The sequence below is a fragment of the Leucopleurus acutus genome (assembly GCF_964270905.1).
Source record: "Leucopleurus acutus genome assembly, chromosome: 18".
In the NCBI taxonomy this organism is placed as follows: domain Eukaryota; kingdom Metazoa; phylum Chordata; class Mammalia; order Artiodactyla; family Delphinidae; genus Leucopleurus; species Leucopleurus acutus.
The window spans coordinates 19,242,525-19,254,716 of record NC_139160.1 but is presented as its reverse complement, the minus strand read 5'-3'; the positions used below and the strand labels follow the sequence as shown (position 1 = coordinate 19,254,716).

General features: G+C 39.9%; 1 protein-coding gene across 2 annotated transcripts in view; it reads right to left on the bottom strand.

Annotated features, from left to right (window-relative positions):
• The window catches only part of SUCLA2 (succinate-CoA ligase ADP-forming subunit beta), a 47,943-nt gene extending 36,604 nt beyond the window's left edge, over window positions 1-11,339 (bottom strand). For both annotated transcript variants that reach the window (XM_082859647.1, XM_082859648.1), the window contains exons 1-2: window positions 11,238-11,339; window positions 4,278-4,458 (exon numbers count right to left, since the gene is read on the bottom strand). In XM_082859647.1, coding sequence (XP_082715773.1) covers window positions 4,278-4,458; window positions 11,238-11,327 — 271 coding nt within the window. In that variant the 5' untranslated portion in view covers window positions 11,328-11,339. The remainder of the gene's footprint in view (window positions 1-4,277; window positions 4,459-11,237) is intronic.
• Window positions 11,340-12,192: the final 853 nt, after the last annotated feature.

Genomic DNA, 12,192 nt, shown 5'->3' with positions numbered 1-12,192 from the left:
AAGCTTTCGACAAAATTCAACACCCATTTATGAAAAAAACCCTCCAGAAAGTAGGCTTAGAGGGAACTTACCTCAACATAGTAAAGGCCATATATGACAAACCCACAGCCAACATCATTCTCAATGGTGAAAAACTGAAACCATTTCCTCTAAGATCAGGAACAAGACAAGGTTGTCCACTCCCACCACTATTGTTCAACATAGCTTTGGAAGTTTTAGCCACAGCAGTCAGAGAAGAAAAACAAATAAAAGGAATCCAAATCGGAAAAGGAGAAGTAAAGCTGTCACTGTGTGCAGATGACATGGTACTATACATAGAGAACCCTAAAGATGCTACCAGAAAACTACTAGAGCTAATCAATGAATTTGGTAAAGTAGCAGGATACAAAATTAATGCCCAGAAATCTCTTGCATTCCTATACACTAATGATGAATAATGTGAAAGTGAAATTAAGGAACACTCCCATTTACCATTGCAACAAAAAGAATAAAATACCAAGGAATAAACCTACCTAAGGAGACAAAAGACCTGTATGCAGAGAACTATAAGACACTGATGAAAGAAATTAAAGATGATACAAATAGATGGAGAGATATACCATGTTCTTGGACTGGAAGAATCAACATTGTGAAAATGACTATACTACCCAAGCAATCTACAGATTCAATGCAATCCCTATCAAACCACCAATGGCATTTTTCACAGAACTAGAACAAAAAATTTCACAATTTGTATGGAAACACAAAAGACCCTGAATAGCCAAAGCAATCTTGAGAAAGAAAACAGAGCTGGAGGAATCAGGCTCCCAGGCTTCAGACTATACTACAAAGCTACAGTAATCAAGACAGTATGGTACTGGCACAAAAACAGAAAGATAGATCAATGGAACAGGATAGAAAGCCCAGAGATAAACACACACACACACACACACACACACACACACACACACACACACACGGTCACCTTATCTTTGATAAAGGAGGCAAGAATATACAATGGAGAAAAGACAGCCTCTTCAATAAGTGGTGCTGGGAAAACTGGACAGCTACGAGTAAAAGAATGAAATTGGAACACTCCCTAACACCATACACAAAAATAAACTCAAAATGGATTAAAGACCTAAATGTAAGGCCAGATACTATAAAACTCTTTGAGGAAAACATAGGCAGAACACTCTATGACATAAATCACAGCAAGATCGTTTTGACCCACCTCCTAGAGGAATGGAAATAAAACCAAAAATAAACAAATGGGACCTAATGAAACTTAAAAGCTTTTACACAGCAAAGGAAAACATAAACAAGATGAAAAGACAACCCTCAAAATGGGAGAAAATATTTGCAAATGAATCAACTGACAAAGGATTAATCTCCAAAATTTACAAGAAGCTCATGCAGCTCAATATCAAAAAAACCACCCAATCCAAAAATGGGCAGAAGACCTAAATAGACATTTCTCCAAAGAAGATATACAGATTGCCAACAAACACATGAAAGGATGCTCAACATCACTAATCACTAGAGAAATGCAAATAAAAACTACAATGAGGTATCAACTCACACCGGTCAGAATGGTCATCATCAAAAAATCTACAAACAATAAATGCTGGCAAGGGTGTGGAGAAAATGGAACCGTCTTGCACTGTTGGTGGGAATGTAAATTGATACAGCCACTACGGAGAACAGTATGGAGGTTCCTTAGAAAAGTAAAAACAGAACTACCATACGACCCAGCAATCCCACTACTGGGCATATACCCTGAGAAAACCATAATTCAAAAAGAGTCATGTACCACAATGTTCACTGCAGTACTACTTAAACAGCCAGGACATGGAAGCAACCTAAGTGTCCATCGACAGATGAATGGATAAAGAAGATGTAGCACATATATACAATGGAATACTACTCAGCCATAAAATAAACGAAACTGAGTTATTTGTAGTGAGGTGGATGGACCTAGAGACTGTCATACCGAGTGAATTACGTCAGAAAGAGAAAAACAAATCCCATATGCTAACACATATATATGGAATCTTAAAAAAAAAAATGGTTCTGAAGAACCTAGGGGCAGGACAGGAATAAAGATACAGACATAGAGAATGGACTTGAGGACACGGGGAGGGGGAAGGGTAAGCTGGGACGAAGTGAGATAGTGGCATGGACATATATACACTACCAAATGTAAAATAGACAGGTAGTGGGAAGTGGCCATATAGCACAGGGGGATCAGCTCGGTGCTTTGTGACCACCTACAGGGGTAGGATAGGGAGAATGGGAGGGAGACACAAGAGGGAGGAGATATGGGGATATATGTATATGTATAGCTGATTCACTTTGTTATAAAGCAGAAACTAACATACCATTGTAAAGCAATTATACTCCAATAAAGACGTTAAATAAATTAAGTAAGTAAGTAAGTAAGTATGTATATGCCCTTCAAGCCAGAAGTTTCACTCCTGGGATTCTGTACTAAATAAATAAAACCATCAGTCCTTAAAAAAAAAAACAGTTTCTCTGATTAACAATAAACAAAACTGTAAATTAAAAATCATGCTTCCTTGACATATTTACACTACCAAATGTAAAACAGATAGCTAGTGGGAAGCAGCTGCATCACACAGGGAGAACAGCTCAGTGCTTTGTGACCACCTAGAGTGGTGGGATAGGGAGGGTGGGAGGGAGACGCAAGAGGGAGGGGATATGGGGATGTATGTATACATATAGCTGATTCACTTTGTTATACAGCAGAAACTAACACAACATTGTAAAGCAATTATACTCCAATAAAGATGTTTAAAAAAAAAATCATGCTTCCAAGTCAAGGAAATCAAGGCTACCTCATTCAAAAACGTATCATATAATATATGACAACTTTCTGATCTACATGCTCTCACTTTTGAAAGAAAAACCCATTCTAGAAACAAATAAGTACAAATAGAGATGAAGACTTTTACAATTTTAAACACTTTAAAATGTTCCACATCTTTCTTGAAAAACTAATAAAAGTCTCCACCAAAGCACATTTAAAACCATATTAATCAAATGTACATACAAAAGAGATTAATTTTGGTAATCTACATAAAATTGGTGGGATTTTAAATACTACTACGAAGAAAATGCAGTGTATAGCTATTACATTACTCATTATCGTGTTCTCTTATTAAATCCTTAAAAATATAAAGTGAAGCATACTTTCCAAACTCAAAATTTATTTTTTAATTAAAAGATTAATATAAATTCAAATTAACAAAACCTATTGTTTCTGTTATCAATAAAATAATCTAATAAACATAGGCAACTATTTAATTCATTTAACGATATTAACATTTATTGATTACCTAAGTGTCAAGCCCTCTTCTAAGAGGTTGGGATATATCAGTGAACAAAATAAGACAAACAAACCCTGCTCTTATAGAGCTTACATTCTAATGCTCAACTTCTTTTTCCGCCCTTCTGGCTCTCTATTTTTCATGTCCAAAAAAAAAGACGGGAGAAATACTGGACCTCTCTTTACAATCGCATAAACAGGTAAGATTTTCTGTCACCATTTCCCTGAAGAATCATCACAGCCAGAATTTTCTTCCCCATAGTTGTAACTAAAAACAGGACTTCATAAGTCAGAAAGAGAAAGACAAATACCGTATGCTAACACACATATATGGAATTTAAGAAAAAAAAAATGTCATGAAGAACCTAGGGGTAAGACAGGAATAAAGACACAGACCTACTAGAGAATGGACTTGAAGATATGGGAAGGGGGAAGGGTAAGCTGTGACAAAGCGAGAGAGAGGCATGGACATATATACACTACCAAACGTAAGGTAGATAGCTAGTGGGAAGCAGCCGCATAGCGGAGATCAGCTGGGTGCTTTGTGACCGCCTGGAGGGGTGGGATAGGGAGGGTGGGAGGGAGGGAGACACAAGAGGGAAGAGATATGGGAACATATGTATATGTATAACTGATTCACTTTGTTATAAAGCAGAAACTAACACACCATTGTAAAGCAATTATACTCCAATAAAGATGTAAAAAAAACACAGGACTTCAGCTTCCTGAAGCTTTGATTCTTAAGTTATCAGCACTACGGGGCGCAGAATAATCTCATAATAATTTTAGGATGCCAAAAATCATAAGTTCCACCTTCTCTTTTACGTTAATAAAACTTATTTTTTAAATATAAAATAAAAGCCAAAAGTTGTTATTAAACCAAAAGTAAAGTTCATATCTTATCAAAGATCCCATGTCGAGATGGCATAAGTTTTTCTTAATTTAGTACCTAATTTTTTGGCAATTGCATAAGCCTCATCTGGTGACTTAGCCACGTGTCCTTTGGGAATGGAGACGCCAGCTTCTTGCAACAATTCCATACTCATGTATTCATGTAGTGAGAGATTCCTTTGCTGTTGCTGCTGTATTTGGAGTCCATGGTTGTTAAATAATCCAGAACTTCCCAGAACCTAGAGAAATTGGGGACATATTTATACAGAGAGTGATTTAGCAGTAATTCTTGTTAAAAACACCTTCTCAAAATACTTTAGAGTACTCCGTTCTTCAAAACTATAACAAAATTGTTATATTAAGACATCAAAATATAATATTCAGAGTAAATTACAACACAAAACTAAGAGCTAATCTACTAGTTAATATCAAATGTTACCCTTGTAGTTTTAACTATTTCCTCATCACCTCTAGTCCTTATCTTTTATTTGAGCTTTACTACCGTATCTCTAATGATCTACAGAGCATTTCTACCTCAGTGCCAAATTTCGCAGATCTAAAACCAATCTCCTATTTCCACCAAATCAAAAATCCTTCCCATCTTTCTTCTCTCCACCCTTCCTCCGGCACCTAACAAATTGCCTGACACTAGAGATAACTGAATGATTTGGTAGCATTAAGCTTTCATGCATTCAAAGCTCAAACCCCTACTTCATCTGTAGTGCACATTGTGGTGTGCTGCCCAGATCCTCCCTTGGGACCAAGGCATTCATAGCCCAGCTGCTGGGAGTGTTGGCAGCTGACAGGTCTCAGCTGAGTCCCCTCACTGGAGCCTCCCTGCCTTAAGTCATACCTCCTTTCCCACTGTCAGCCTGCAGCCAATGACTGGCCAATGAGGGTTAAGGGAAGGATGTAAAGACCTGGCACCTCACCCCAATTTGGGACAATTCAGGACCATCCTAGCTGCAGACCTTCCATAGGAAGAGCAGAGGTCCCCAATGCACTGCACCCACAGTTCTATGACTCCCTCTATTCAGTCCTCCTTCCTTCACTCTCCCACAGTTGTTGATCCAGAGATCACTTTCTAGTAAACTTCCTCCATGAAACTCTCCATCTAATAGTCTGCAAATTACAGCTCAGAGAACCAATCTGCAACATCATCTTTAATGCATTCCTTCTAAATGATTCCTTTACAAACCCAGTTCAGGTGTATGTCCTTCACAACTGGACTGCGAAAGCTTCCAAGAAAGAAATGCCCTACAAACTTCCCTTTTTCAATCTACGTAGAACATTCATTCATTCAAAAACTTACTGAGCACCTAGACACTGGAAACAGTGAGGTGAACCCAACAAAACCCTTGCACCTAAAGCTTACAATCTAGTGTGTATTTGTGTGTCAGGGGGAGGAGGAGGCAGAGACAATAAACAAAATACATCAAACAGTAGTAATAAGAGTAAGGAGATAGAAAATAAAACAATAAGAAGTGCTATTTCATACAGCTGGAGGAGTTTTCTCCACTAAAATATCCCTCAGTAGAGCTGAGTAAGAATTATTTTTTCAAAAAGAAGTAAGTAGGAAACAAATAAGGTGTCCCTCTACCAGCTGAATAAGTCACTGATGAAAGACAAATGAGTATGAGAGCTGTCAGCCACCGGTGGCAAGGCCACAACAATGAGAACTATTGAAGGAAGGATGCAATCAGGAAGATCTCTAGCATCTATGGTCGCAAAGCTCCACTAAGTCAGAGCCTAGTCTTAGCCCATCATTAACAACACACAGAAACACCTCCCTCCCTTTTTTCAAACTCCTCAATCCTATCAACTTTATATGGCAATATGTAGAACAAATTAAGTGCTATGAAAGCCTTGGAAAACTGCACTGGAATCACACATTTAAGTGTTATCCACCCATACATTCCCATTATCTCCACACAGAATACAGAATACTGAAACGTTGTACATACGAAACAGTATCATAAAAACTGAATTCAAAGAAATCTTATACAAAACAGTCTGATTCTTAAAAGGAAAAGTCTGCATCAAAATTACCTGGGAATGCCTCTAAAAATGCAGATTCCAGGGTCCCCCTTTCATCTACAAAATCAGAGCCTCTGGACTGGGCCACAAGAAATCTGTACTTGTAAACAGTTATTCAGCTGATTCTTAAGCACGCTACAGTTTGAGAACCACTAGTCTAACAAATCAATCACATAGAATAGCAAGCTATTTCTGATTCATCTGGTAAGCTAAAATCCTGGATAACATTTCTCTTGGGTAGCTCAATTCCCTGATTTAGTTTCACTTTAATATTAAAAACCAACAACTTCCCAAACTTCAGTATACATCTACCTTGTGAAATCTCATTCCTGGGTATATACTCAACAGAAATGAGTGCTTAGTCTACCAAAAGGCATATATAAGAATGCTCATAGCAGGCTTATTCATATAGACAAAAAAATGGAAATGACTCAATTGCCCATCAATAGAAGAATGGGTAAATTGTAGTATATTAATATAATAGAATACTACAGAGCAAAAAAGAAAAAACCTACTGCTCACAAAACAATGGATTAATCTCACAAATATAATTTTAAGGGAAAGAAGACAGACACAAGAATACATACTTATATGATTTCTTTTTATATAGTTCGGACCCAGTGAGAATTAACATACAGTGATGGAAGTCAGAATAAGTGGTTACCTTCTGTTGGTGAGTATTGGTAAAGAGAGTGCCTTCTGAGGGCTAAAAACACTGTATGTATATCTTGATCTGAATGGTGGCTACACCATTATGTACATGGACACCTACATAAAAATTAATCTAGCTATCCACTGAAGTTGTACATAAATTATGCACTTTGCTGTACATAAACTATACCTCAAAATAATAAAAATAAGGGGGAAAGGGGGAGTACCTAGCATAAGCTTGACAAAAATAGTCATACACTGAAACATTTTTGAATGCCTATATACCAGACACTACCAGGAACACATAAAGAATGAGGCCAACCACAGAGTTCACAGATGTATAAATAAACAGCTGAAACACATATAAGAGCAATCACAGTCACTAAGTGGCACCTAATTAGCTGGACAGACCAGAAAAAAATACTATAGAGGCCTGATCCTAGTTAAAAAAAAAAAAAAAAATCTAACATTTATAGAGGACACTTTGGGGACAACTGGGGAAATGTGAATCTGACTTATACACTAGATATAAGTATTTCAGCAATTTTAAATTTCCTAAGTATGATAACTATATTGTGGTTATTTAGGAGAATGTCCTTATTCTTAAGAGACATACACTGAAACATCTAAGGGTGAAGAAGTGCCATGATACCTGCAACTTACTTTCAAACGGTTCAGCAAAAATAAATGAATATAATTTATACATACATACATATGTATATAAATTATATGACTGCATATCATATAATTTTTTTAAAGATAAAGCAAATGTGGCATAAAGTAAATGTAGGTGAAGGCAATATGGGTGTTCAATGTACTGGCTGGAACATACCTATCAGTTTGAAATTTTTCCAAAAAAGGCTGAAGATAAATCCATGATGCAAAACTCTAAGTATAGGGCTTCCCAGGTGGTGCAGTGTTTGAGAGTCCGCCTGCCGATGCAGGGGACACGGGTTCGTGCCCCGGTCCGGGAAGATCCCACATGCCGCAGAGCGGCTGGGCCCGTAAGCCATGGCCGCTGAGCCTGCACGTCCGGAGCCTGTGCTCCGCAACGGGAGAGGCCACGACAGTGAGAGGCCCGCGTACCGCAAAAAAAAAAAAAAGAAAAAACTCTAAGTATATTTTTATGGTTTCTTTTAGATATCTATATGTATTTTCAAATATCTTTATTTACAAAGAATTAGTAGTACTCATAAGGTATTGCTGATAGCTTTTTATACCACTTTAAAGTTTTTTTTAAATATCTGAAATATTTTGATAATCTTTTCCTTGCACCACTAGAAGTTGTAACTTGAAATATCATCAGCTGTGAATTATGTTGGTAATACAAATCACTGCATAATCACAAAGATTCCCACATTTAAGTATTTTTCTTTCCTGATATTATCACTTAGAAGACTCCTACTGCCAAAAGGCCACAAATTCCTGGCCAAATTCCTACCCCACCACCTATCCAATCACATACCTAGTTTAAATAATACTTAGTCAAAAGTGGAAAAATGTAGTTACTGGGGAGTATGATTCACAACAAACAAGAAGATACCTTAAATTATTTAACCTGAACTATTTTTACCAAATATACACTGGACAAAAGATACAGAGAAACTAGAAAAGGGTCAGAGAACTAAACAAAATATTTAAGAGAATTTGCTAAACTCAGTGGGTGACCTTGAACAAGATTCCTTAGGCCCTGCACCTCTATGTCCCCATGTACAAAAGCAAGAGGTTAGACCCAATTTTCACTGCAGCACCATTTACAATAGCCAAGACGTAGAAGCAACCTAAATGTCCATCGAAAGACGAATGGATAAAGATGTGGTACACATATACAATGAAATACTACTCAGTCATAAAAAAGAATGAGGTAATGCCATTTGCAGCAACATGGATGGACCTAAAGATTATCATACTAAGTGAAGTCTGTCAGACAGAGAGAGACAAATATCATATCACTTACATGCGGAATCGAAAAAACAAAATAATTGATACAAATGAACTTATTTACAAAACAGAAACAGACTCACAGACACAGAAAACAAACTTATGGTTACCAAAGGCAAAACGTTGGGGGGGGGAGGTGGAGCGATAAATTAGGAGATTGGGATTGACATCTACACACTACTATATATAAAATAGATAATCAATAAGGACCTACTGTATAGCACAGGGAACTCTACTCAATATTCTGTAATAACTTGTATGGGAAGAGAGTTTGAAAAAGAATGGATATATGTATAACTGAATCACTTAGCTGTACACCTGAATCTAACACAACACTGTAAATTAACTATACTCCAATATAAGACAAAAAATTAAATTTAAAAAAAAGCAAGGGGTTAGACTAAGGTGATTCCAAACTCTAAAGCTATATTACTTAATGTGAGGGTGGAAGAGAAGGTGTTTAAGACAATATATTAGGCATCTCTATATGGAGAGATAAAGACTTTTAAAGGTAAATTTCCAAAAGTATAAAAACAATGTTAAGAATGGAAACATATTTGTTCACCAAAGTCTCACTTTCTAAAAACTAGACAGCCCCTTTAAGACCCATAAGAGGGAAGTTCAAGGCCAAAAAAGTATCACTTCTCCTATTAGGAAGCAAACTCACAGAATTCACTAGGTTGAAAGTATGAATAGCTTTAAAAAGAAAAAAAAAAAGTCTAAATCAATTCATTTACGACATGTCTGAGGTTACTTCAGAACACAACCTAAAATTCTGGAATTGACTTAGGAAGCTAATCATGCCCTTCCACAAGTTTATCAGTGTCAATGTTGGAAAGAATTAATTCTTATGCTCTAGGAAAAACCGTAGAGCAGATTCAAGCACACAGGTTTTAGAGCCAGACACTTCTGGAATTAAGCCTCAGCTATGACCTCACCTACTTGGTGACCTAGACCAAATTACTCGTTCTCTTAGCCAAGGTTTCTCCATCAATGATGTGGAAATTAATGACTGACTTACAGTGTTGCTGAAAAGCCTACTGAGAGATTACATGTAAAATGCTTGGCACAGTCCCTGGCCTACAACAAATGCTCCAGCTGAGCCCTCCTACAACCAAGTTCCCTTACTGAACTTATGATTAATCTCTCTACCCAAAAGCTTATTCCCTTTCTTGTCCCCTCCAACTTCAATCCTGTGCTAACTGAACACTGATCAACCAGAGTCAGATGACTAAAATTGCTGTGTTGATAACATCATTAATGCACTAAAACTGCTATTGCAGATACCATCATTAAAGTACAAACTCAGGTTGTTTCTCCAGGGCAAGATGAGCTAATAGGCCCCCAAGCCATGGACCATTTGGCCAGAGAACCATAAACAGGAGACAACCTGATCCTCTGAAACTAGAATTAAGAAATGTCACAGAAGTTACACAAGCCAATGATTAATCCCAGCTTCTTTGTTCTTCCCCTTTAAAAACAACTCCTAACTCAAAGACCAAGTTGTAGTGGATTTGTGTCTTGTCTCACACTCCCTTGCTTGGCGCGCTACAAATAAACGCTTACTTTGCTGCAAACAACCCCTGACAGTTTGGCTTTCTGTGCCACGGGCACACAAGCCCTTGCTCCGTTACTTACACAGTTACACACACACACACCCTGCGTCTATCATAAACACACACACACATATCCTGCGTCTATTATACACACACACACGCACACACCCTGCGTCTATTATACTACATTCCATGCAAAAATGAAGTGATCCAAAAGACTATCTTATTTCCCCAGTTGGTAAGCTGGTAAACATCATGTCATTACCGCTATTAAACAGAACAGTACACCACTACTTGGCGGAGATGGGAAACTTCCCGGCCTCGTCCCAGAAAAGGCCAGTCAGCAAGCACGGCTGGTTCTGTGAAGCCACTCCTACGTGTGACAGCTTCCAAGAGACACAAAAGTACATCTGAAGGGCATTTTCCCCCTCCCCAAAGAGGGGCCGCAGAAACCTCGGCCCACCGCGCCGGACGCCGGAGCAGCAGGAGAAAGCGTCCGGCCGCCACCTCTCCACACGGAGCCCACCCTGGCTCCCCGCCGCCCCCTCAGTAACTGGGTGAGCAGCCCTCGCCAGAATGCTGGAGCTCCTCGCAAACTTAAGCCTGGAACAGAAAAGCGCAAAAAGAGCCCGCTCGCAGTCCTGGCGGGCAGCACTCCCGGGCAAGCCGCCCGCCGGCCCGGCGGGGCACCCCCTGATACCCAATGTCACCGACTGCGGAGTGACCCCGAGCCGGGCCCCGGACCCCCTCACACCTCGCCCACAGGAGCCAGTCCCCCACCTCGCCCTTTCTCCTGCCGACCCTCAAAGCGAGGGCGGGCTGGGCCGCAATACCTGGGCAGCGGCCCGCAGCGCCGTCCGGGACCGGTGGCTCCTAAGGGTGGCGGCAGCCAAGAGCCGGCTGTAGAACATGGACGCCGCCATTTCTGAGTCCGACCCAGGCTCCTGGGCGCCGCGCGCAGACGCAGAAGCTCTAGGCGGCTGCCGACGCAGCGGCTCCCGACACGAGGACCGCCCCTGGCCCCGCCCATGGGGCGGAGTCTAGGGTTAACTGCTGCGGCGGCTCGCCCCAGGCAAGCAAAGCAGGAATTGCTCCTGAGAAGCTGGGCTTGGCGGGCGTAGAGCAAACATTGACCTTTGTAACTGTTCACCGCAGCCTCAGTAAACGACCTTCGGCCAACGCTCAGCAACCTGAAGTTTTCCTAGCGAAATGTAATAGGGAGACGACTAGCGCCACCACCTGTGTGATCTTAAGTTCTCTGGTGCCTCATCTCTTTAAGATTCAGAAAATAAGAACTGCATGTCGGTTTTGTGCCAAACACTGCAGTTGAGCTTTGGGATACAGCAGTGAGTAAAACAGAGCGGTTCTGTCCTCTAAGAGAAGATGCTCAGCCACTGGTTACTGAGAACTGTTGCCGGGAGACACCTCTCAGCTCTGAGGAACTGCTCCAAAAATGTAAGGGAGGAGCCAGGTTGTACAGGAGTTTTTTGGTGGGGAAAAAAAAACATGTAGTCGAACGTAAAAGGATCACTGCTAATCACAAAGAGCAGACATCTCAAGTTAATGATTTTAGTGCCTTTCTAGGTATGGGAAGATGCAAGGATCTGGGTTCGTTGAAATTATTCCTCAGAAATGCATCTTAACTAACTAGGACTAGTATCCAGAGCACAGAATGCTTCCTGTTTTTCTCCATCCTGAATTCCCCTCGGGGCACACCCAGGAGAGGAAGTGTGTGTGTCTGGGGCTCCAGTGGCTGATGATGGCTTGATCCTTGAGTAAGTGGAATGG